This window comes from Vespa velutina, chromosome 6 (assembly GCF_912470025.1).
Source record: "Vespa velutina chromosome 6, iVesVel2.1, whole genome shotgun sequence".
Classification (NCBI taxonomy): Eukaryota; Metazoa; Arthropoda; class Insecta; order Hymenoptera; family Vespidae; genus Vespa; species Vespa velutina.
In genome coordinates this window covers 2877108-2904501 of record NC_062193.1, presented here as the reverse complement: position 1 = coordinate 2904501, position 27394 = coordinate 2877108, and the positions used below count along the sequence as shown (strand labels likewise).

Genomic DNA, 27394 nt, shown 5'->3' with positions numbered 1-27394 from the left:
ATAAAAAAAATGCCTTCAGATATATTTTTATATATATATATATTTTATATATATATATATATATATATATATATATATATATAAAATTATACTTTATATTTATGAAATATTATATTTCCAATTACTTTAACAAATTATATAGACAGAGAAATCTCGTTTCTTCTACTTTCTTCTAATCAATGGAAGTTCTAACAAATGGAAGTTTCTCTATAATATGAAAGCCAAAGGTGTGATGTCTATATATATATATTTATATATATACATACATATACATATATATATTAATAGACTGATTTCTCTGTATTCTCTTTGATCCTTTAAAATTTAAAAATGCGTCCATAATTATCAGAAGTAAAGAAACTGCAGGAATTTATTATTACTATTAAAATTTACTTAAGTATATGATTTATAATGAAATCAACGTATGTAGAAGTGTATGTGTTTGTACAACAGTTGTGTATTCCATCTTTGCCTTCAACGAGGCTAATATTATAGCCCAACTATTTACTGAACGAGAATAATTAGAAGAGAGACCAGTGCTTTTTGGAAAGATTTTCACATTTATATTTAACCTCTAATAAAAGAGTTTGTTTTTTACGGTGAGATAACGAATGTCTTATACCGGATACATACGTACATATATTAATTATTTATGTATATGATAATAAAGGTAGCCATATAGTCATAGTACAATAAAAAATTTATTACAAAATTGTAAGAAAAATTTAAACCTTTAAGATTTTTGAAACTTAATGACAAGCACTGCGTGTCTCCATTTAATTAATCGAAATTCAGTCGAAGGGTTCCATCGTGTTAAAAAGGTTTATAAAGTCGTATCGTTGAATCAGAAATTCTTTGTACATAATTCATGTTTCGAAACGCAGAAACGCGGAAGGTTTATTATTCTCTAGAATCATGCATCAGAGATTAATGATTGTAAATAAAGTTATTAGAAACTCTACATTATATTGCATCCGTAAAAATGTCAAAAAAAAAGAAAAAAGAAAAAAAAAATAAATGCAAGAAGTTGTAATTATAATTTAACTTGATTCGTTCATTTTTAATTAAGAATATCATATAACGGATATAATAGATTTGAAATGCCTTGTAGATAATAAAATACGTACTCGTTCGAAAAATTAAAATTTATCTTCATGATTTTGAGATAAAATTTTTTAGATAATAAATAGTATATAATCATCGTCACCAGAGGTCACGACCGTTTAATTTAGTGAAGTTACGAGTAATGGAATTGTCGTTTCGAGGGAATATTAAAGAACAAGGGATTGATGATAGATGTCGTTGCATTCGTGCACGATCTGCAAATGGCAAATCTATGCAGAAGGAAATTCGGTGGCTCGTGTAATGTTTGAAAAAGCTGTAGATTTAACTAGTGTTCATAGTCATTCCACGTATATACGATGATACATATCGAATTTTATCAATGTCGCATAAACAATATAAGCGTCGAAAATCGTGTGACAGGCGATTAAATGTCAGTAATATCGTTATTTCAGTTATATCTTATTTTCGATTGAGATATCAACAAAATATACTGAGCACAACAAAATAAGTTTTCTCCTTTGCTGTCGACGACAACGCAACGACACGGAGACGATCTGACGCATAGAAACGCGTGCGCGCGCGCGCGTACGTGTACGATTATACACACATATGCATTCATTCGTACCATCCATTTTTGTAAAAAGGAAAGACGTTAAAGAGAGTAGTAACGAAAGAAACTTATGTTATACAACATAGATCGCGGTGTCAATACATAGATTAAGGTGATAGAGAATCGTTTTCTTTCAGTTTCGTTGTATATATTAATGGTCATAATAAACTATTCTTGTTCGTAGTAGCGTATATGGTAAGTAATATTTACTACCACGGATCATTAAATGTTTCTCTTTCTCCCTTTCTTTCTCTCTTTCTCACTCTTTCTCTCTCGCGTTCGTTTCTGCGGTCGTTGAATCGTCGGTTATACTAGTCCTTTGTTTTTGAAATCTTAGGAAACTATTCGGCATTGCATACATCGAAAGATGGCAGAAATATGACGAGCATAACGATAACGTGATAACAACCGATTAAATTTGGCGTGATACCTGCCGAACATGAATATCGGTTAAAGCGAAATATATATTTATTGTATCGTTTGGAAATTCATTACCATCGAAGATCCCTCGTTGCCTACATTTTCTTAAAGAATTCAACGGAAGCAGACGTCTCGAGTATAATGAACGGTGAGTAAAAAAAAAAATGAATAGTCGTATATCCATACTGGACGAAATTAATGTTCATCGTAAAGTTGTCGATGTGGCGCCATGGATAGGCAGCCATTGTGCGCCCTTTGAGGCTGCCTTTCGATCCTATACTCGACCGTTACTCGTATACCTGTAACGAACGTTCGAGAACTCGGAATTCGTCCTCTGAAATCGCATTTAATGGTCACCTCATATACGCCATTTTTCGAACGAACGCGCGTGTGACGTGCCTATATGCACGTGCCTTTCGTATTCTTAAGTGTGAAATTTATTTATATATATTTTAACTCTGCATATTATTTTTTTTATTGGTGATGTGTAGTGTATAATCTCTATTATATTATAATGTGCAATTTTAAATTTACATATTAAAGGAGTAATTCTAATAAGCAATATTAATACGGCATTCAATAATATTAATTATGATACAATATCGATGAATTTGACAATATTTAACGAAAAAGTGATAGCAATTGTATTTATTTATGACATTGATTTTCCCACGAAGAACCTGAAACTTTCCCGAAATACAAAATAATAAGCATTGTTATACATATATATATAATATATATGTATATGATATATATGTGATATATATATCACATATGTTTTAACAAGAAGTAAAGAAAGGATGGGCAATGTGTAATACGTGTATATACGTTCGTATAACGAATCAAACGGTCCAATGGTTTTGTGTTTCGAGTTCCTACGTCATGAATTTATGTATATAGTGTTCTAGTACAATGTCGCAGTATTGTGAAACCTATTGTTAATCATTTTCACTCAAAACTGAAGAAATGAATATATTCGTAATATTGTGCGGATATTTCGACAAATTAAGATCGTTGACAATTCGAAAATGTAGTAAAATGTGCATAAGTGAGGTTGGTAATATCTTTTTGTGCGGTTAATAAATACATATATCAAATCCCTAGTGTAAAAAGAATATATTTAAGTAATGAGTATAATCGTTGCTTAAATTTTTCTTCTAATAATAGTTATAAAAGAAAAAGAAGGAGAAAGCCACGTAAAAATCTACATTGTGTAAGAATTAATTTTCCTAACAAAATAATTTTACAGTGAACGTATATACATATATTGTACAAAATTATTATCATCTTATCGAGTGATTGTGATTAATATCAAAATCTTTCTTTTTAGTGAAGGAAAAAAAAAAGAAAAAGTTACATAATTCTTTATTATACTTTCTTTTTTTGAGATATTAAATCATTCTTAAGTGAAAGTGGAATCGCTTCTATGCAATTTCTCGTGTAGTAAGATGTCTAACGTGAAAAGAAAATGGCGGTGATACAAACCTACACGTAATGGCGAATAATCGGGAAATGTCGCAGTTATTATTTTTACACAAATAGATTTTTCTTTCGAGATATTTTTGTTTTAATGATTATATTAATATGATATAGGCTTAGGTAATTAATTCATTAATCTTTTTTTACGGGATCACATAATTTATAACAAAGATTCTTAGGTTGCTACAGTATCGCCATCTATATCTTCGACATTTTCCGGAAGTCTCCATTTATTTCCGGTTCTCTTCTAATATGGCGGCTTGTTTTATACATATATACGAAATATGATAAAATAAAAGATTTCTCATAATTTATTTAATTATTTGTAATTATAAATATATTATTAATTACATATTTAAAATCCAATGAAATTGTGTGTGCGTATATATATATATATATATATATGTATATAATATATATAATTGAAGTTTTTTCGTTTTATCTCTTTTGTTTTATATGTATGTACATTATATAGTTAAGACATGTTTTTATGTTGACACAGGTAAATTAAAAATAAAAGCAGGAAAGATGGATGAATATGATAAAAAATTTGCGGAGATGCAAAAGTACATTCCATTTTTAGAAGCTATGATCGAGAGGTTACAAAATGTTAAGGACAAATCAAGAGAGATTCAGTTACAAAAAATGCAAAGTCTGCATGGAATTTTATCTAATAGTAAACGGAAGTACGTCGCATGTATATTTTGTCTAATATAATATTAAACGATTTATACGCGATAAATTTAATAAATAATATATTCTTTCATTTTTCTTTATATACGTATTCACAAGTATTTAACAATATTTTTTATTTTTTTGCACGTACTATAGTAATTACGTACATGTATTGTTATATTTTATGTATATACTGATAGTTTATTTATTATTAATGGAGCAGGTTAAAGATAGAAACGTTACAAAGATGTGAAGATGTTCTACAAAAGTTGCACAATAAAGTAGAAAAGGTAAGTACTTTTATTTATTAAACAAATTTTTTTGTTTATCATAGCTATTTTTATCGATTGTAATATTTTTAATGTATATTTTTTTTAACGAACGAAATATTATGTTTCGTTATCGCAATTTTACTTTTGATTGTTTAATATTATTTTATTTCTAATTTTACTCTGTATACATATATGAATGACAATTGTTGCATTTTTTTTATTAATTTTTTATCATACATACATATGTGTATACAGATACTGTTTATATTGAATGCTTTTTAAAATCTTTAATTTATTTGATTACTAATTGTATGTTCGCATTATTTTTTGTATATTATTGTATTTTATATATTACATTATAATATTGTATTAGTAGTTTTTGTATATAATTAATTGAATGCACATTGTAGATCGCAAATTGCACAGATTGTATATAAGTTGTATAAATATTATTTGCACAAACTTAAATTTTATATTGTGATTGCATCAAATTTAGTTGACTAACGGTATTATGGTTATTAATCTATTTTAACTTTCGAACTTTAATAATATTGCTTATATAAATCTATGTATTTCTATCGCTCCGTATACTTTAGATATTTCAGGCTTTCGTAGAGTGCATGTTTTACTTGTGTATTTTAATTGTTCTAATTCGACACGAGTTTCAGGGAAATGCTCCAGGATTACATGTGCCGAACAAAAAAATCGGGGACATCGCTTCGCAGCCTACAGCGTATGTATGAGAAATTGCAAAATAGAACTAATCGTAACAAAATTATTCCTTTATATATATAAAGATAAAAGAAAAAAAAAATGATACGTTAAGAGCATAATTATACACAAAATAATGATGCGTAAAGAGTGAAATAAATTGTTATTTTTATAATTTTGCATTAGCTGTTTTTAATAATATCTTCGACTTACAGTTAATTACATATACATATAGCAAAGGAATGGAACAATATATTTTTCAGTTCACTGGACGATACTGAAAAGCGTAACAAGAAAAAAAAATCGGCCGATATTCAAGTGATAACGATACAAACAAAAATGGAAGAAACTCCGGCTAGTCCAACTCCCCCAGTTAGTCCTGAAACGGTTCCTCAAATGGCGCCTATAATTATCCCTACAGAAAGAAGCATTGAGCCAATATCAGAAATCTCCGATAAGCATATTAACTTGAACGAAATGGAGATATCTCACAGTATTAAGCCAATCATTATACCGATTGAACGTAACTGTGATATAGGTAGACAGTCACCGAATTCAAGAATTGGCTCGATTAGTAACGAAGATACCGATGAACTTACATGTTCCGAATGGGATATGTTAGAAGAATCCGAAATACAGAATACAAAATTTACTAGAGGTACTTGGAAATCTGTGATTTCTAGTAACCATGATGTTTCTAATGCAGCAAAACTAATGAGTAATAGTTTACCCCAGAAAATGACCGATTCTCAAACGACAACCAAAACTCGACACATAGTCACCGTCCCAGTACCTTCTTTAGGGGGTTCTAGGAGGCTTTCATCGGTTTTAGAAAAAAATATGTTAACTGGATTGAATTTAGATATAATTAATTCAAATATTAGAACAGAATCGCCCGTGAACGTTCCAGAAGTTTTACTTAATTCACCCGATCCTGAAATGTTGTTTTCTAAGCCTAAAAATATCTCACCAAGGGCAAAGGATGGATTTTCCACACCAAAATCAAATTCAAAACCACCGATGCTAGTTTCACCTCCACCTGTTTCGACCGAACCACCTCTTTCTATTGAAGATTTAGCCGAGCTACTCAATGAAGAAGAAGGAACAGAAGAGGGTGATAAGAAAGACGACCAATTAAAAGATAATTCAGATCTTAAAAGATTAGGATTGGAAAAGACAAAAGAAGATACCCTAATAAAGAAAGATAATAATAAAAAGATATCTAGCAATACGGATTTAAGTACGTCGAAACATTTGCTTTCTCAAGACGATATTGATCGGGAAAGCGATAGACGTTGGGAAGAAGTGGACAAACATATTGTTAAACTTACAACGAGAAAATGTTTACCAAATGCAATTCAGACATCGTCGAATGCAAAACCGGAAACATTAAAGTCTAACGAAATAAAGGGTCCACCACCGTTGCTCCAACATAATTTTTCTTTAAATATTGATAAGTCAATTGATCATAGGCACCGATCATCTTCACCGTCTTTTAAACTAGAATCACGTTATGCTGAAAGCTATGAGAGACATCCGCGTCAATTGCGTGATAATGTCAACGATAAAATTCTAAACCTGCACTCTCGTTTGCACGATGAGGAAGTAGGAAATGTACATGTCTTGCATGGTGGTCCTATTATGCAAGAGGACAGAAGTACTATGCTTTATCAAAGACGCGCACAAACTCCTAACATAGGGGATACATCTAGAATAGATCATTCGGTCCAACAGGAACATTTTAATAGACAATCCGTGAGTCAGCCTTTATGGCCATCTCATCCTCCCTCAAATCCAAATGATTTTTGTAATCCTCAGTGGACTTCTCCTAATAATTATAATGGATTAGGGAATAACTCGATGCAAGGTATGCCAATACCTAATTCTATGTATCAGCATCCAATGGGAATGCTCCAAGATATGTGGAACTCTGGAGTTCCAAATTCTGCTCCTATGGATTCGCACCCAATTAACGATTCGCCGATCAGACCGAGTCATTTTAACGCGAACATTATGCCTGGAATTAGACCGTTGTTAAGTACTCCGCATTCACGAGTTCAAGAAGTTGGTCATGATGATTCACCTATGAATCCATCAATAATACCGCCTTTGATGTCTCCTACAAATTTCCCTCCTCAATATAGAGGTTTCCATGATGTTCCTTTTGATAGACCTGTTGATTATCCGATTTCAAGGCAATCGTGGGATCAACCGATAAATAGATCGAATGAACCCTCTTATCGAAATGATCCTGAAATGAATTGTACAGATGGGATAATGGGAATGCCGGGTTCATATTCAAGACCTAGTACACCTTGTCCCTGGAACAGAGATAGAGATCGATGTAATCGAGGTAGAGGTAGAGATGGGTATTACAATGATAGATGTAGAGGAGAAGTAAGAAACAATTTTACTCGCGATGGCCGGCCTAGACCTGAACGACTACTTAGAGATGTTCAAATTGATTGGGATAATTGTAATCGATTTAATAGAGACAGCCGAACTTCAGTTTCGGATAGAGACCCACGTCTTCGAATAGACCACGGTAATACTTCGTCTCTAAACTCAAATCATAACCGAGAAAATAGTAGTAGTAGTAGTAGCACCTCGAATAGAGATCCACGTCTGACCAAGGATAAACAATCGAATGTAAATAAACTTAAAGATAATGCATATCAAGAAAGGGATCCCAGAAAACGTTCGATATCGTCTTCGACGCTATCCTCGACATCACAAAAAGTCCAGCAAAAATCAAAGTCGAAAAAAGTTGAGGCCTCTAAACGTGATTCAGATAATAGTAGCAAACAAATGAGCGACAAGATATCCAAAGATAAGAAGCAATCACCACTCGAGAGTTTATATGGTGTAATAGATACAAAGGGTAAAGGTAGTCAGTCGTCTGGATTGCAAAAATTCAAAATACCAAAGATCAAACGATTAGAACAGTCGACACATTCGAATAATTCTTCAAACGAAGAGAAAAAATCTGATAGCGATAAAAATAGCGCTGAAAAAGAAGATACGTCTGCAGAAGTTACAAGCAGTAGTGATGTGCCACAATTGAAAGAAAATTGGGATGCGGATGATGTAATTTCTGAGACAGTACCTTTAAAGAACGAGGATGTTTCAGCGATAAAAGGAACGAATATAGAGAGAGAAGCTTCATCCCCGACAACGTCAATCGCTGATAAAGATGAAACGAAATTTGAAGAGCCTGATTCAATAATGAATACATCCGCCGCTACTTCCGAAATTGTAGAGAATGCAAAGAAAGATGATACAGAAATAGATGGACTTAAATTAAAGGATGGAGTTACTCAAGAATGGATCGAAGGTTTAATTAGGAAATCTTTAGAATTTGGAGAGGGAAAGAAATTATTTGAACAAGCTAAATTAATACAAAAATTAGGCGAAGCATTAGAAGCAAAGAAATTGAAGAAAATTAAAAAGATCATTGAATCCGAATCTGAAAGTAGCAGTTCGGATAAAGATGAAGATGTTGAAGCAAAGAGGATACAAGTTAAGAAGAAGCGACGTGTTATCGTTTCTTCTGATAGTTCTGATGAAGATTGCTTAGCAGAAAGATTGGATATATTGACTAATTTATCAAAAGAAAAAAATGAGAACAAGGAACTTGAGAACAAGGAACTTGAGAACAAAGAACTTGAGAACAAAGAACTTGAGAAAGATAATAATATTAGTGCCGATAATAGCATTTCTATTGAAAAGAATCAGAAAAATATTTGTTTTGAATCTAAGGGATTTGTAAATACTATTAACGAATCTGATATTGATAACTTAGAAAATTCCTGCACTACTTTGGAAAAATCTGGAATAATTGAAGTTCCGGAATTTAACAATGATACGAACAATATCTTAGAAAATAGCAATGATAACAAAGAAATTGAAGACAAAAAGCATGATTTAGAAAAGATACAAAAATTCGCTGAAGAATTGAATGTGAATGAACGATATACGTCAATCGAGAATATCTCAGTAAGTAATAATGAAACTACTGAAGACAAAGAAAGTAGTTTAAAAATTTCTAAACCAAAAACAAAAAGGAGAAATTCTTTAGAAATGTTGCAGGAAGATATTCGAGAAATGTTTATTAGCGAAGGTGTGGTATCTGCTACAGGACATCGTTTGTGCCGAGTTTTAAAAGAAAATCAAACAAGTACTTCTACAATTACACCTACGAGCAATCCGAGTTCAGTATCTAAAAAATCGGAATCATGTAAACTATCGAATAAACAGAACGTGGAGATTGAAGGTGAAGAGCAAATATCTAAAACAAAGAAATTACCTAGAATTCGAAATAACGAGAAGTCGGGAAAAACTAAATGCAAGAATAAAAAAGAAGTGCAGCGAGTTACACGACAAAGTTCGAAAGAGCAAACTTTTAGTTCTGATAGTGAGGAAGATCAACCTTTATCCTTACGGACTACTAATCGAGAATCGAATAGTAACAAAAATCTTGATGTTTCTAAGGAAGAGGATGAGAAATATCAAGATGCCGAAGTTTTGCGTAGAAGTAAACGTGTACTTCGTAAAGACGTTCCGAAAGAGGCACGAGTTCTTATCGAAAAAACGAATATTGCAAAAATAGATTCTTCGAAAACAATGTTTGATAGTTCTTCGGACGAAAGTTTAGGTATAGATATGTCAGTATTAACAGATGTTATAGATACTTCACTTAATATGGAAAAACAATCAAGTCATCAACGTAGCTCATCACAAGTAGCATCTCCTAAAAATAAAACAAATATTCAGAATTTTTCTAAGAAAGGTTCAAAAAGAAAGCGTTCGATGCTTCTCAATATTGATAAGATTGAGGATACTGTATCTGTCACGGATGAGGAAAGTATTATTTCAGATATATCTATGTCGAGCAGTATATCATCTGCGAAGAAAGTTAATAATAATATTGATAAATTGAATAACGGTGAAGAATTATCAAGTGATATTGTAGTAGGACTGGTACCATCTAAAGCGAACAAAGATATGTCTCAATTAGAGAAAGGAAGTGATGCTGACGTTGATGAAGATGTCAATGATTTGGTACGTATTGAGCAAGGTCAAAAGAAAATTTCAGTTAAGAAAAAGAAAAAGAAATTCACTTGGCAGATGGGTATTTTATCAAAAAAGAAAAAGAAAAAGACTTCAACTTTAGTGCAGGTAGAATCTGATCGAATTATTCCTGAAATTCAACATACATCTGAAAAAATAAGTATTCAAAAAGACAAGTCTGATGTAAAAGAAAAAACAAAAAATCTAGTAGAAGAAAACATTCCAGAAAAAGAACATACAAAAGAACCTGTTTTACCCTCTGTAAATTATGAAAACAATAATGCCGCAGGTAATGTCGTAAATAGTAAAGAAGATAGTAAGAAAAAAGATAGTAAAGAAAAGAATAAAGAAATAGATTGTACAACTTCGTGTAATGTATCTATAGAATCATCAGTAAAAAAGACTATACTCCAAACAGAAAACAAAGAAATTTCACCTATAAAAGATGATAAAACATCTACAAATGAGGATGTATCTTTATTATCAACAGAAGACTCTGTATCCAGTGAACATGAAACATCTCTTAATTTTCAGATACAACAATTAATTGAATATGCTTGGACAGGTCAAGAAAGATATAAGTGCTTACTTTGTAGCTTCCATGGTAAAAGTATTACTCATCATTATAAATTGAATCATCCTGACAAGGAAGTTTTAATATCTAGATTTCAATCCACAGAAGCCCAAATGGCAATAGAAGAATCTAAAAATAATAATTATGAAGAGACATGTACAGAGTTTTCAGAGAAAAAGTCTTATCTATTTAATTGTAGAATTTGTTATTTTTCTACTGAAGGAACAAAAGATGCTGCCATTGAAGCGTTTTATGAACATTGTACAACACACACTGGCGAATATAGATTTCAATGTAAGAGTTGTCCTTATCAAACTGTTACTAAAACATCTATGCGTACCCATTACTATAAACTTTGTCGCAAATATGGTAGTGTCTTTAATGAAGTTATGATTGAAGATCCAATACCGAACGAGAATGGTATATATGGATATTTGTGCTCGGTATGTAATTATGTACAATTAAAACGAACCAATCTACAGACACACATTAAAACGTGGCATAGCGATGCTACAGATGTAAATATTATAAAAATAAATATGTCTACTGATGCAACTGATATAACAAGTCCAGTTCCAATAACAAGTGAAAAGTTGGAATTAAAGATTGAAAAATGTGAAACTTCTCAATCAGAAGAGAAACAAATAAATGATGAACAAAAGAATGAGGCATTGATATCTAATAACTGTGAAAATAAAATTACAGAAACACAAGTTATTTCTGAAGAGAAGGATCAAGAGGTTTCTGATAATAAGGAAATAGAATGTACAACTAATAAAGATTTGTCAAATATTCCACCTAAGTCTAAAGAACAATTGACATTGCTTGAAAAGGAATTGACAGAACTAACAGTACCAATTACTATTAGTGATAAATTAAGTGTATTTGTATGTCCACCTGAACTGGAGCACAAAGAAGTAGAGATCCAATTGGAACGAAAAAAGAAAATGCAAGAGATTGTTGAGAACTTTGGTATTAAAGTACATAAAGATGTCTCTGAAAAGAAAAAATCTATTATTGATACTCTCAAAGATAAAATGAAAACAAATGTGCATAAAGAAGATAGTCAAAATAAAGATCTTATCTTAATTAATAATGTTTCTGAACTAGGCACTTCAAACAACTCTGTATCTTCCACAAGCACAACATCATCTGAAAGTAATACAAAGACAACAGAATCATGTATATCAAATGATAAAACAACAAGTAAGGAAGATATATTGAAATCTGATGAATTGAAGAAAACTAAAGAGCAAGATAATAGCAATACAGATCAAAATAATTTAAATCCTAGTTCTGAAAAAGCAGATGTCCAAGATCCTTTAGTACCCGCAAATATTGATGGTAAGAACATTGAAAGTGAAATTGAAACAAGTGATAATGAAACTACTAGAGAGTCTGCAACTGTTTATGATTCAGATTCTAGTAGTGAACAGACAGATACTGAAATAACTACAGATGTAAACTCAATATTAAAAGAAACTTCCAATGTATCATCAAAAGATCCAATGATGACAACTATACAAAGACTTGCTGCTCAACTTCAAAGTATAAAATCACGTGATGGATGTGCGTCTGAAAATTCTACAAAAGTGCAAACTAATACTGATGACAAAATGTCCGCACCCGCATCTATACCAAAACCTCCAAATGTTGTACCTATTGCAAGTATTAAACATTTCTTAGGGAAACAAGATAAAAAAATGTATGAGTCCATAAAAGAAATCACAGGTAATGATGACGATGAACCAAAAAGTTTCCTCAGATTCAGACGTTTGAGCGGTGATATGCTTTCTGTGTCTAATCATTCTTCAGAAAATCAAGAAGACACTGTATCTTTAAGCGGTAGTAAGTATATATATTTCTATGTAACAATTATATTTTTTATATTACAATATTTGTATATTTCTTATTAGCTGGAAGCCAATCTGATACTCCAGGGGATATATTACAAACAGATACAGAAGAGGAATGTTCATTTTTAAAAATTGAGAATGTAGTTAGTCTTGCACCATGTACTGACAGTATTGAAAGTGAAAATACGATTGTAAGTATCTTACAAATATTCGAATGTTAATGAAATTTTGATAATAATATAAAAAAGTTCTTCATAATATCTATATTCACTTTTAGATAAGTGATATCAGAAAAGCTGTTGAAACTTCACCAATTAAGCGTAAAGCTGTCTCATTACTAAAAAAGACTGCTCAACCACTTATTTTAAAAAGATTTAATTCGGTAACTATAAGACAGCCAGTTCCAAACAAAAGTGCTGCTCAAGAATCTCTACAATTAATACCGGTCCAATCATTGACATCTACGTCATCGCATACTACCAATTATGTACCCATTGTCCCAAAGTCAAAGATAATTCAAATAGAACATAATAAATTACCATTTCAAGTTTCTGTTGGTAAAAATACTACTATTGCACCAGTAACTACACATAATATTACAGGCTCAAAATCTCCATCTCTTACAAATCTAAATTATAAAATCCTAAAAGTAGTTAAAACATCACCTTTACTTAAAGCAAAGGATTTAACATCACAATCGATATTAACTAAATTGAAATCTTCTGATGCTTATACTGCTATGTTGAAACCTCAAAAACTCAGTCAATTTTACAAGTGTATGGCTCGAGATTGTTCTTTTACAACAGATTCTATTACTTTATATTGTCAACATTATGCTCAGCATGATATGTGTGTTAATAAGAAGAAAGATAATTCTTCGTATGACTACCAAAAGTGTGCCTATTGTCATACTATTCTGAGTGATTGGACACAAATGCAACAGCACATGGAAGAGAAGCATGAACATTGTCGTTATCAATGTAATTGCTGCTTTTATAGAGCAATAGCACCATCTTATGTACAAATTCATCAGGTATCTTAAAAACAAAATTCTCTGGAAAAAATAGACATATTTCATTATTCTTATGTATTATTTTTATATTCTTTTTATAGGCAGTATCTCATGCAGGAAGCCAGGCTGGTATTTTGCTCGGTAAATTAATAAAAGAGCTTCCAACAAAAGAAGATTATAATCGCCATGATTATATACAACCATTTGTATGTCAACATGGTTTGTATCTTTTTTTTATTAAAAATATGATTTACTTATACTTTATTTTTATGTATGGTACTTTTTATTTTGAATGAAATTTATAATTTGAAATATTAATTTTACGTTTAGAGTGTGGAAAGGTTTTTTATATACCAGAGACATTCATATCTCATTTGAAAACAAAGCATTCAGTTACTCTATCTATTTACAAGTGTCATCTATGTTCCGCATCATGCTTAAAAATAGAGCAACTTATAATAGTAAGTATATAAGAATATAGAAAAAATTATTTGTTAAACATGATTCCATGCTTATAATTTTATATTATTTATAGCATTACAAAATTCATGGGATTTATAAATATCAATGCTTGTACTGTTTAAATGGTGCAGACTCATTTAGTGATATGCTTACCCATTTAAGTCTATTTCATTGTAACAGATTACCACAAATTCTTGAACGTTCTCTACCAGCACAGGTATGTATTTTTTTATTTAATCGAGGAAAAATTTAACACTGATTTCGATTGAAATTTCAGGCAGTAAGAACTAAAGATGTAATAAATCAACTTTTAATAAGAACCTTGGACATAAAAACATCAAGTGAAATGATAGATGCAAAAAATGAAACAGAAAATAAACAGGAAAAAGATGTCGAATATTTATCTTCTGCTTCTACTCAATCATTGGAAGAAATATCTATATTGGATGAAAAAACAAATGACACTACATCAGATAAGAAATTGGTTAATATATTTTCAATATGCAGCAGTAATGAAAGCAATTCTTCGTCTGTTAAAATGAGTCCTAAATCTTATGGAAATAACTCTTTAGATTCAATGCATAATTCTAATAGCTGCAAAGATCTTCTTCAGTGTGAAGATGACATATCTGAAATATTGACTTCATCACAAAGTTGTGTTCTTGATAAAAATCCACCAGGTGAATCTCTTGTTCCTAAGAAGACCATAGAATCCGAAAAAAGTTGTACTCAAGAAGGAAATTATCATACCTCAAAACACATTCTTCATGAACCTGAATTACAATTATTATCAGGTGTAGATGGAGATATAAGTGCAGTAGATCCATTACGATTAACAAATATATTAGATTGTTCGGATGAATATGTCAATATTAATGTTTTAGAAAATCCTAATTTTGTGAAAAATGTGTCTGACAATAGCAACTTACCAGCTGATAGTAAGAAATCGATAATTAATGAAAACAAAACAGATGATAGTGATATAGAAATATTAGAGCAGATTGAAATTTCTAAAGATAATACTAAAAACAAAGAAGACAAATTAAACCAAAAAAGCGATGAAGATATCAAAGAAACATTAAACATAGATTCTGTTGAAAATAACACTAAAAAGGAACAAGTAGATGTAGCTCATAGTAGTGGAGAAGCATCAAATGGTTCTGTTTCAAAGATACACGATAAATCAGAAAAACCTTTGACTTTGGAAGATATTAAGGATACAGGCTTTACAGGAAATCAATTATATAAATGTGGCTATGAGGATTGTGATTTTAATGCTTCAACTGCAGCTAATCTTCGAATACACCTTAAAAAGTGTACTTATAAAACACTCGATAAGAATTTAAATTGTACACATTGTGGCAAACGTTTTGTGAAAATTGGCTTTTTACTTGAGCATTTAAAATTACATGGATTAAAACGTTTTGGTTGTTCACTATGTAAAGCACGGTGTACTGTTTCCTATCAAGCTATGGCTCATATGAGAACAAAACATAAAATTCAGTACAGTAAAGTAATTCCTGCCGATCCAGAAAATCCTTCAGCTGATGGCCTCTTTATTGTGCAACCTTTAGTAAGTAGATAATGATGATGTAATAAATATTAATTCGTTGGTTTATTTTATAATCAAAAATTTTTATTTTATTGGATATAGCGTCCAACTAATGGAGAACGAAAAGGTAAAAAACGAAAAACAGCAAAGGCATCAGAAAAGGATGCCGAAAAAACAGGTGATATTGAAAAATTAACTTTTGGCCCTGATGAAATAGAATTATTGCCTCGTCAAGCGATATATAATCGCGAAGTACAATGTGCTGTCTGCCCTTATACTACCAAAGTTAGAACAAATATTATTAGACATCTGCAACTTCATGCTAAAGATGAAACTGTACCAGAAATTGGCCCAGTCAATCCAGTACCTTGTTTAGATAAAAAAGAAAGGATGTTTGACAAAATGGTTAATCTTGCAAGTAGTTCTCATCAAAATGGTCGAATGGGAGGAAAACCTAAAGACTCTCCAAAAGATAATGATGAGAGTTTTATACCTAAATTTGTACCAGAACATAAAAGGTATGTATATACTATTGCTAAACTAATTTAGCTTTAGCATTTTAATTGTATTATAGCACTAATTATATTCTACTTTATGTATAGATATGTATGTAGTGTAGCAGAATGTAATTATCTTACTGTCGATGAAGCTATGCTACGATATCATTTAAAAGCATTGCATTCGGATGAACAATACTTTCGTTGCCCACATTGTCCACAGCCATCTTCTGGCCAAGAAGGACAAAATATAGCAATAGATAAAATGGGAGTTCATTTGAAAATGCATGATACCAGACTTTATAAATGTTCTCATTGTAATCATCATCACTATCATAGGTTTGTAAAATAATTGTTTTACTATCAGCTTATATATATGATCTTTATTTAACAAATATTATAATTTAAACATATGACAAGTGTAAGAAATAGAATTAAAAATATTATTCAAGTTCTTTCAATATTTTATTAATTATTATTTATTATTTATTATCTTCTGTCTACACTTGCCAAATGTTTTATATATGCTATTAAATATATGGTGCATTTTATATGCTCTCTGATAGTAATGGAATGTTATGTAGGCATATCATAGAAAGGCATCTTTCTGATAAACATCCGGAGAAGAGACCATTTGTTAAAGTAATTAGAGAATTAGAAAGTACAGAAAATATTCAACAACCAGCTCAAGAAGAAATGGAAGAAGAAATTCCAGATCCAGATGGTAATCATTGGAAGTGTAATATTTGTGAATATAAATGTGTTTACAAAGCAGAAATGATCACTCATGCGTCTGTAAGCCATGACGATAAGTACCAATTCAAGTGTACTGTCTGCTCTTTCAAAACTAGTGTAAAAGTACTTCTCGAACAACATATCACTAGCAAACATGCAGGTGATCCAAATGCTGATTATATCATGGCTTACCAGAAGATAAAAGGTGTAACTAAAAAATCTGGCGATTCTTCTGAGCAAGCAGGACAAGATGAGCCATTTGATACTACCCCTCTTTGGAGAAGGGATATGCCACGAGTGAGACATATTCGTGGTATCCTTTTAGAGGATGAAGAGGTAGGAAACGAAACGTCTGTTAAAGGAGGAAAAAGAAAGAGTGATACAGATTCAGTTTCTACAAGACCAGCCAAAATTAAACATGGTAAATCAGTATCTCTCGATGAAAACAAGCATTGTAAAGAAAAGTCAAAACGTTCTTTATCGTGCGAGAAAATTTCGATTGAAATGAATAATTCTAATGAAATTGAAAATAATACATCGAAGGGAACTATTACTGATAATAATGATACTTCATTAGAGACAACAGCAAAGGCCAATTCGTCTATTGATGTCAATGATTTTAATGAATCAGATGTAGAAAGATTTGGACCTTATGGGAAACCTGTGGGTAATTTGTATATATGTACATTATGTGATCAATATAAAACGAAGTACAAACACGATATGCGGGATCATCTTTACAGAGAATTAAATTATGCAAGGTAAATACTATATTACAATATTTCATATCGTATCGTAAAATAAGATATAATAAATATTTATGAACATTCATTTAGATGGCACTGTAAGGATTGTGGATTTTTGTCGGTAAATCGTAATGCTTTATTAAAGCATTTTACAAAACATCATAATGGAGAACGACCGGATCATGCACCTCTTTCTCCAGATAATGCTATTGAAAATTGGGTATGTTAACAAAATCGTATATTATATTAGACACCTGAAATTATTATAAATTTTGTATTTTATAGGTTGGTACTTTACTTAAGAGACAAACTGATATAATGAAAGGATTAGTGTTAAAACAAGATAATAAGGACGATACGAATTTGCAATCTAATACAAAAGATGCAATTTTGTCAGAATCAACAAGAAATAAATCTTCTGTTGTTAAAACGGATCGCGATATCATTAGTAAAGATATTGAAATTGTAAAAAATGTGAATTTGGATAAGAAAAGAATACGCCATGATATCATTAACAGAAATACAAATGTAGATATAAATGATGACGATAATAATGATAATGATGATGATAGTGATAGTGACAAGAATCTTGTTATTGCTACCAACGATGAAGATGAATCTTCTCAAGAAGTAGCAGATGAACAAACTTTAGAGGCAAATAAAAGTAAAGGTAAATTTGATGTATTTTTTATGAATCAGTATTGTACATATATCATAATATTTTCAGTAAAATGATTAAGAATGGATTACTAATTTAAACGATATTATATTACAGATTTATTGAAGAACGATGCAGACAAACCTCTAATCTGTAAGCATTGCAAAATGAGATTTGCTAGATGGCGTGGATTAAAATTACATGTGAAAATAACACATTTGAAACGTCTTGGATTCCTATGTCCTTATTGTGATCGTAGTACTAATTCTGAAAGCTTGATGCGTCAACATATTCGTTCAAAACATTCTGGCTGCCCTGAAAAAATAATTAATAATCCTGATGCTGGAGGTCCAGAATTAAGTGATGAATTCTGGGAGAAGGAATATGGTATTGTTAGTCCGAAAAAACGTTCTAGAAAAAGAAGACGAAAAGCAAATGATCAACTTATTAAAGATAAAACCGATCGTATATCACACGAAATGCAAGAAACTTGTAATCAATGTGGTTTTACTGCTATGAGTTATGCTGGACTGAAAGCACATTTAAGAATACATGCATCAAAAAATGCTCTTAAATGCCAACAATGCAATTTTAGTAGTTCTATAAAAGCAGAATTTCGGGAACATTGGGAGCTTAATCATTCACATTTACCATTTAAAATCACGGACGATATGTTAATGGAGGATATTGAATCTACCAGTGATGATATAAAAGACGAGAAATGTAAAAAAGATACCGAAGGTTGTAATACAAAAGATGGAAATTGTACAAATAACTATAGTTCAAAAGAAAGAAGATTCTCTTGTTACTATTGCAAAATGCAAAGTAGTTCTTTAGAGATACTACGAAAACATTGGAGTTTAAGTCATCAAACTTCGACAATAGATGAACTAAAAGGAACGAAAATAGATCTTCCATTTAAATATAAAGAAATACTCGTACCAGTTTCATGTGTAAAAAATATAGATGACAGTGATGTTAATATGGCTGTACAAAATGTGAATAATTGCAAAATTAAAGGATGGGTTTGTCAGTGGTGCGACGAGCTATGTTACTCCGAAAGTGCTATGAAAGCTCATCAAAATATGTTTCACTCTCACTTACCGTTTCATTTCAAAACGGATAATGGAGAAGAGTTACATAAAATATACGTTTGTCCTATATGTTCTTTCACAACGATTTTTATTAATGACATGAGAAAACATGCGTCCAAACACATCAATCTTTTTAAATGTAAACATTGTGATAAAACCTTTAATAATCCAACTCAAGTTGAAATTCATAATAATAAAGAACATCCACAATTACAAGTAAAAATAGAAAGCATAACAAATTATAAAGATATGTTGGAAAATATAATGGAAAAAGTTTTGTGGAATAGCATGAATGGGACAGAAGTAAAAGACGAAACGAAACAAGAGAAAAAGTTATTAAAACCAAAATTAAAAAATCGTGCAGTTGCCAGAAAATCTACTGCCAAGTCAACTATACGTATGCGTAATAGTCCATACAAAGTAAAAGCTGTAGCTCGGAAATCTACACATCCATTACCAAGATATCCTTCTGGTACTAATTTTTTAATTAATAATTATAAAAATCAAGATAATTCTAACAAATCTACATTTAACCAATTTTCGTTTTATGGAATTCCATCAAAACCTATTAACTTAGGACAATTAAGTACATACATGGTAGTTGGAGGTCATAGAATGAAAGTAAATTGTACTACTCTTGCTCAGCTGATAAACATTAATCCACATATAAAACTTAAAGATATTAAATATGATATAAAGTATGTTTCCATATTTTCAAGAACAAAACAGTGAAATTTATTAAACGTTGACTATCAAAGTAACTCTATACACAACACAGTAAAATAGCAAGTATATCTCAAGTAGTGATTTGACTTATAATATATATAATTAAATAAGTAGATGTGTCGATTTTTTTTATAATAGTATTGATATAACTTGAATAATATTTATGCAAAAACTTTTATTTCTTTTAATTAAATATTATATTGTCTGCTTAGTAATTTTGTTTAATATTCAGATAAATACTTAAAATAAAAATATTTGGTTGTCACAAAAATTTTTTTCGTTTTTTAGTACTGCCAAATAAAGCAGCTGCGTGCGGATAGCGAAAGAAATTTTTGGGACAATCTAATATTATAATATATAAATAAACTTATTTTTTTTTATTAGGTCTTACATTTATTTATAATATTCCGTTAAAATATTATTATTTATTAATAAATTATATTATTTAATATTGTTTACTTATATAGTGCGTAATAAGACAAGTGTTTGTTGTTTGTTTAACAAGTTTCTTATGCAATGTGCAAGTATCAATGTTAAACAAGTATAGTATAAAAATAGAAGTAACAAAAAAATGCATTGCATCATTAAATAAATGGAAAGTCCTATCAAATAATCTGATAAGATTTGGCAGTATAAATATTTTGATACAAAATAATGATTCTTCAGTTTTACAATTTTAGATCACAACTTGATGATGGCAAATAATTTTCAGAAAGGAGTGAGTTATAAACTTAGAAAATTTCGGAAAATTTTTTTGTTTAAGAGTAATTTCTTATTTATTTTGTATAGGATAATAAGTTAAGATACTAGTACTATAATAATAATCGTTTTGTGTAAATAGTCAACATAATCATTGTATACAAACAGAAATAGTTGTATAATTGTATTGGATGTATATTATCTAATGATACCTTTTTTCTGCTACTATTACAATTATCTAATGATATCTTTTTCTGCTACTATTACAAAATAAATTAAAAAATTAATCGATAAATAGTAAATACTTAAAAAAAAAGAAATTAAAAATGATGTTACTATATAAAAAAAATAAGACTGAGAGGTATCCTGAACATTAGATCATGTGTAATTATCATAACTGTAAATACTATGTATCATAAATGTCAAATAAATATTTTTGATTTTTATAATTTAATAAATTTTTAATAAGAGAATAATAATGTTTTCATCACGAGAATGTAGAAAGGTAATGTACAATTTATTGTTAAAAGTGCGCAGCGTCTTGATGCTGTCTTATTTTATATATAGTTTATTTTATTTTAACTGTGTAAATTTAAAATAAAGCGTACATATTATTGAGATACGCAAAAAAGGAATATATATGTATTTTATTAATATTAGCATCTTTTACAATAGAAGCACATAAAAATATTTGAACTTTGTTACTTTCTTAAAAAGTATTTGAAAATATATAATGCATACTAATTATCCACCAAATACCATATATCATAGATAATTTAAATGTCAATATTAATCATTCATAAATAATTTATATAGTTTTCACTAAATATAACTTATTTTACATTATAATATTTGACAATGACAAGCAAAACATCCAGAAGGTACATAAGTCCACGTAAAAGCATGAGATGGTTGTGTTGGATCTAAATTCAAAGAATCTTCACTTTCTTCACTCAAATCCTCAATACTGAATGTATCAGTAAGCTCTCGTTTATGTTTCAAAGACTCTTTTCCTTTTGATAATGAGAAAAGAGTAGTTTCATCATCACTAACAAAATACATTAAATTTTATTTTAATTAAAATTTGTATAAAACCTGTATGTATATACATAATTGATTGGAATATATTCTCTATAATTATTATTTATAATTATCAGTTTACCTTTCACTTCCACTATGCCAATATTCAACTAAAGGAAGATTTTCTTTATTTTTAGATGGTATGGGCAATCTTTCTATTGATATTAATCCACTAGTATTATTACTACATGCATTTATTTTAGACGTCTCATGTTTTGGAAGTTTTATATAATCTGAATTAAGTTGAATTCGTTTTGCTTGTTCAATTCGTGCTTCTGTAAAAACATCATATCATTATATGAAATCTTGATTTTAAAATGCTTTAGTTAAAACATAGTGTTAAATACAAGAAGTATTAATTATAAATGAAATAAATTAATATATATATATATATATATATATATATATATATATATATATATATATATATATATAAAATAAAACAACAAATTCTTAAAATTGATTTGTAGGTATAGGTTTGAATTAATTAATAATATATTGCATACCAAGTTTCTTTTGCCATTGTTTAGTAGAGCTTCGTTGAGATGTTTGCGTTTGATTACTGTTACAACTACTATCGCTTCCCTATAAAGATATACCCAACTGCATATTAATTTAAAATATCTGTAAACTAATATAAATTATAACAAATTTTTATGTGAAAAATAGATATTTTGATAAAAACTTACCAGAAAAAGTTTTTCATCTTCGTTGTGAGTAATTATCTTTGGGTCACTTTCAATTCCACTATCTTCCATGACAAAATAATATCTTTTGCTTCTAACTCATCTGAAACACAAAATATAATATTTTCTTTATTCCATTGACATAATTTTAAATATTTAAAATGTTTATATACATATTGACATTTCTTATGATTACACTTTTGAACATTTAACACCACCTACATATATAAATAGATATTTTAATACGAGACACTTGAAATAATGATATATGAATAAAGAAATAGACAAAATATTTATGTATTACCTATATGTATTATACACTCACACACACATTCAAGCACGCAATATAATATTTGTCATAATATTTGTTAAGTGAAATAATATGATGTATATTATTATGATACATACATGAATATCATATATTTTTAATATATAATATACACTATGACAGTTTTTTCATATTCTACACAAGAATCTAGCTACAACTTGTTGGAATGCTTATGTTATCTTGGGATAGTCCAGTATTGATTTTCTTTTACTCAAATAACCAAAAATACTGATATAAACCTTATCATCCTTATTTCTTAAAAATATTTTCTATAAAATTATAAATATGCTTATTGCACTTATTATATTAAATACAAGCATACATCTTAATAGATACATATTATGTAGTTAATTTTGTCATGAAATAAACATTAGTAACTAGATCTAGATAATTTAACTTATGTCATTTATTAAGCATATTTTTATAGAATGTTATTTTGAATATATAAATATACATTTATTTTTTCAATTTTAATAATTTTTTATGTTAAACTTATGCAAATTCTTTCTACAAAAAAACTTTTGAAATTTCTTTACAAAATATAACTGGCAGCAATAATCATATCAATGTATCCTTGACAACAAATACAATTTTTTTCTATACATGAACAACAAAGTGCGCATAGCTGAGAAAAAACTCAATAAAATATTTAACTAATAATTTTCACATAATCTAAAATTTGTTTAAATTGGTATTGCAAAATAACATTATCTTATTAAATTTAATCTAGACGAAGATAAAATTTGTCACAGCTCTATTTAATTACAATACGTTAATGATGGCTTCTTTAAAAAAACAACCCTCTAAGATTTCAGAATTAACGAAAGATGTATGCTATTATAAATTTCGCAAAAATATTTTTATATAAATTAACAATAAATAATTTATAATATTCATAAAAATTTTAGCATGTTAGTATGAAAAGTCATGTGTCAGTTGTAAGCTTAGCTGGTGGAGATATGGATTGGATGCGAACAAAAACTGCACTTATACCAGATGATCAATTACAATTAACAGAAGCAGTATGTTAAATTTTCCTGTATTAATAAGTATTACATACAGAATGTAAATATTTTATAGTAAAGTAATTTTAATTTCAGGAACTTCAAGAAGAAATTGCTCGAGTCCTTACAGTACATAACACACGCATTCCTGATTCACTCGTTGAATGGTCTTGGAAATTAAGAGAATTTATAAAACTACCTGATCCTCCTAATTTAGTAACTCTCCTGAGTGTACCTGGCACAATAATACGTCAGGACTCAGAGGACATTAAAATACAATTAGGTAAGCTATTATATAATAATTCATATAAATATAAGAAGTGATTATTATTAAAAATATATATTTATTTTGTTTTATGTCTTTTTATAATAGAAGATGATGATGAAGAGTTTGCTGCCCGACAAGATGACGTACTAGATAAATATACAGATGAAGGTGTGTTTCAGAATAATTCGTCATAAATTTAAAAGTAAATGTTTGATTTTTATATTAAGTATTATCTAATTGCTAATAATATTGTTAATAAAACATTTAAAATGAATTTAGAATATGAAGAATATGAATATGAAGAATTAGATGAAGTAGATGAATTCCAAAGAGGAAAGCCTAAAAAAATACCTAATCAATTCAATTTTTGTGAGAGAGCTGCATTAACATATGAAAATCCTATGAGAGTAAGTTTATTAAAGACTAAGTATTTTATGGATGGATAAGTGTTAATTTCTTTACAGAACATGAGTACACAAACTATACCTCCACCAATAGCAACATTTAATACACATGTTTTCCAATGGACTATTTTTGATGAATATCAGGTGTATAAATAATATATATATTAGGATTTTAAAAATATTGTCAGTGAGTATTTATTTATAAATATTTAATTATTCAGAAAGATTATATGCTCCAACAACGTGAAAGAGAAAGAGAAAGAAGAATGCCAATTATACATGTACGGAAAGATGACACAAAACAAAAAGAACAAACAGAGATCATTGAAATGTATAATAGAATGCTTAAAGCAGCTAAAACATTAGAGAGAATGGTAAATCAAAATATATATGATGAAATTGCACAGGGTAAATTTATATAATATATATTACATTTACAAAATTTTTTCAAAGTTTTATTTTATCCATTTATAATGTTCATAGATTATAGATATTGGAATGATCCAAGTGATGAATATAAAGATGGCGAAGGCTCCTTGTTACCATTATGGAAATTCAATTATGAACCAACAAAAAAACATGATATCACAGATATATGCTTTAATGCCAGATATTATGATCTATTTGCAGTAGCATACGGAACATGTTAGTAATGTATAATTTGATTTTATACATTTGTAATAATATTATACATTTTTACTATATTACAGTGACATTCAATAGTACTATAAAGAATGGTTCAGTTTGTTTATTTAGTTTAAAAAATCCATCGTACCCAGAATGGATTTGTCCAACAGAATCTCCAGTAATGTGTTTAGATTTTAGTGTTCAACATCCTCATTTATTAGTCATTGGTAATTTTTTATGAAATATATCAATATTGTGTAAAATATTATTATACATGACCAAATTATTTATTTATATATCTTTTTAATGTAGGTGGTAAAGACGGTTCAGTAGCAGTATATAATATTATGTTACCACCTACAGGACCACAGTACAAAAGTAATGATGTTACACAAAAGCATGGAGGTATTGTATGGGAGGTATGTTATATATTTTTAAACATATCAATTAGATTTACTGATTATAATATATTTATTAAAGATTCGTTGGGCATCAGATACACAAGAAGGGAATTTAGCATTTTATAGTATTAGCATCGATGGCAAAATAAATTATTGGGTTCTCAATCAAAAGGAACTTAGTTTAACAACTATTATGACATTATTTCTTGACCGACCACCAATACCAGGTCCTGATGGTACAATGATTATACTCAAAGGTATATTATATAGATGTTAATGAAGTTTTATTATAATTTAATCTTTTTACTAAAAATATTTATTAATCATTAATAATTATATTTAGGCTGTGGTACCTGTATAGCTTTTTATCCATCTGATGAGCATGTATTCTTAGTTGGAACTGAGGAAGGTAATATTTACAAATGTAATACGGCATACAGCAGCATTTATGTGCAAACATATAATGAAGCACATCATATGCCGGTGTATCGTATAGTTTTCAATAAATACAATTCGAAGATATTTGCAAGTTGTTCAGGAGACTGGAGAATTAAAATATGGGAAGATGAAAGGCCGTAAGTTTTAAATAAGTAGTATTATAGTTTGTATAAGCGAAATTGCAAATATAAATTCATGAATATTTAATTATAGAGATCCACTGTTTATGTTTGACCTTGGTGTTCCAATCGGAGATGTGCAATGGGCACCTTATAGTTCAACTGTCTTGGCTTGTGTATCAAATGATGGAAAAGTTACTGTTTTTGATTTAAATGTGAACAAATATAGATCAATTTGTAGCCAAGCGATTGTCAGTAAAAAGAGAAATAAACTAACAAGGCTTGCTTTTAATACCAAACTGCCATTCATCATAGTTGGTGATGACAAGTAAATTATATTTAAAAATACAAAAGCATAAATTTATTACATATTGGTAAAAAACATTCATAAAATTTTTTTATTAACAGGGGTACTATAAATACATTAAAGTTATCACCAAATCTTAGATTGAAAATAAAGCCAACAAAAAAGCAACTCCATTTGACAGATGCAGAATTAGAATGTATGAAATTAGAAAAATTATTAAGTTTTATACGCGAGCCACCTATATTAATACCACCAAAAGATGTTAAATTAGAATGAAGATATTATTATTTGCAATATTTGTTGAAATTTGAAGAAATATATATAATATACTCCAAAATATATAAAAAAAAGCATTATATAGAGAATCATATCTGCAGGAAGTTTATTATTCACAACACATATTTGTGAGTAGTAACCAAAGGTATTGTAATAACATACTGTTGTATTAATTATTAAATGTTATAACTTTATTTCATTTATTTTTGTTAAAAGCTATCCACAAAAGAAGAATATTATAAATCCTTTAAAAAATATTGAGAGTAAAAGTTATAAATTAATAATTGTAAATATAAAAAATATTTTTCATAACATATATTATTACCATGTACAAACAAATATCTTGTATTTAAAAGAAGGACTGATTCTAAATGTCTATGCAATTATAAGACTGTGGATATCTTTGAAATGCAGATATAAATATTTGGCACCAAATGTATGTACTTTTATATTATCTTAACTTCTAGCACAAATAATGCAATATAAATGGCTATTGCTCATTTTCAATTCTCACATGCTGACTTAAAATAGAATTACATATTG

The 27394-nt window shown here is 29.1% G+C and overlaps 3 protein-coding genes across 9 annotated transcripts; 2 read left to right on the top strand and 1 right to left on the bottom strand.

The window, feature by feature from the left end:
* The first annotated feature begins 96 nt into the window (after positions 1 to 96).
* LOC124950004 lies at positions 97 to 22056 on the top strand. Of its 5 annotated transcripts, none has more exons than XM_047496022.1 (18): positions 97 to 1870; positions 2013 to 2243; positions 4077 to 4260; positions 4473 to 4539; positions 5190 to 5254; positions 5496 to 12724; positions 12793 to 12923; positions 13010 to 13765; positions 13846 to 13963; positions 14075 to 14205; positions 14280 to 14423; positions 14484 to 15779; positions 15861 to 16276; positions 16361 to 16594; positions 16840 to 17751; positions 17827 to 17956; positions 18022 to 18406; positions 18512 to 22056. In XM_047496022.1, exons 2-18 carry the CDS (start codon positions 2237 to 2239, stop codon positions 20218 to 20220), a joined length of 13914 nt encoding a protein of 4637 aa, XP_047351978.1. In that variant the 5' UTR covers positions 97 to 1870; positions 2013 to 2236; the 3' UTR covers positions 20221 to 22056. The 5 variants fall into 5 exon arrangements, with proteins under 5 accessions (XP_047351978.1, XP_047351977.1, XP_047351979.1 ...); XM_047496021.1 differs by having other exon boundaries at positions 5184 to 5254; XM_047496023.1 differs by having other exon boundaries at positions 98 to 1870; positions 2013 to 3148; positions 5184 to 5254.
* On the top strand, positions 19831 to 27071 carry LOC124950008 (dynein intermediate chain 2, ciliary). Of its 3 annotated transcripts, none has more exons than XM_047496043.1 (15): positions 23350 to 23622; positions 23738 to 23836; positions 23916 to 24029; positions 24108 to 24294; positions 24385 to 24447; positions 24559 to 24686; positions 24744 to 24827; positions 24905 to 25091; positions 25167 to 25328; positions 25427 to 25537; positions 25623 to 25729; positions 25791 to 25968; positions 26055 to 26286; positions 26363 to 26596; positions 26677 to 27071. In XM_047496043.1, the coding sequence occupies exons 1-15, from the start codon at positions 23611 to 23613 to the stop codon at positions 26849 to 26851; spliced, it is 2073 nt and encodes a 690-aa protein (XP_047351999.1). In that variant the 5' UTR covers positions 23350 to 23610; the 3' UTR covers positions 26852 to 27071. The 3 variants fall into 3 exon arrangements, with proteins under 3 accessions (XP_047352000.1, XP_047351999.1, XP_047351998.1); XM_047496042.1 differs by having other exon boundaries at positions 25394 to 25537; XM_047496044.1 differs by lacking the exons at positions 23350 to 23622; positions 23738 to 23836 and adding an exon at positions 19831 to 19960 and having other exon boundaries at positions 25394 to 25537.
* Positions 21528 to 23356, bottom strand: LOC124950011. Its single transcript, XM_047496049.1, has 5 exons — positions 23088 to 23356; positions 22683 to 22782; positions 22500 to 22578; positions 22076 to 22268; positions 21528 to 21961 (listed from the first exon to the last, which is right to left on the bottom strand). Exons 2-5 carry the CDS (start codon positions 22749 to 22751, stop codon positions 21757 to 21759), a joined length of 546 nt encoding a protein of 181 aa, XP_047352005.1. The 5' UTR covers positions 22752 to 22782; positions 23088 to 23356; the 3' UTR covers positions 21528 to 21756.
* Positions 27072 to 27394: the final 323 nt, after the last annotated feature.

Coding starts and splice junctions, on each gene's coding strand:
- LOC124950004 (XM_047496021.1), top strand. Junction 12,725..12,792: donor CACTGTATCTTTAAGCGGTA/GTAAGTATATAT, acceptor ATTTCTTATTAG/CTGGAAGCCAATCTGATACT. Junction 15,780..15,860: donor TCTTTATTGTGCAACCTTTA/GTAAGTAGATAA, acceptor TATTGGATATAG/CGTCCAACTAATGGAGAACG.
- LOC124950011 (XM_047496049.1), bottom strand. CDS start 22,751: ATGGAAGATAGTGGAATTGAAAGTGACCCAAAGATAATTACTCACAAC. Junction 22,579..22,682: donor AAGATGAAAAACTTTTTCTG/GTAAGTTTTTAT, acceptor ATATCTTTATAG/GGAAGCGATAGTAGTTGTAA. Junction 22,269..22,499: donor ACAATGGCAAAAGAAACTTG/GTATGCAATATA, acceptor ATGTTTTTACAG/AAGCACGAATTGAACAAGCA.
- LOC124950008 (XM_047496042.1), top strand. Junction 24,448..24,558: donor AGATAAATATACAGATGAAG/GTGTGTTTCAGA, acceptor AAATGAATTTAG/AATATGAAGAATATGAATAT. Junction 24,687..24,743: donor CATATGAAAATCCTATGAGA/GTAAGTTTATTA, acceptor ATTTCTTTACAG/AACATGAGTACACAAACTAT.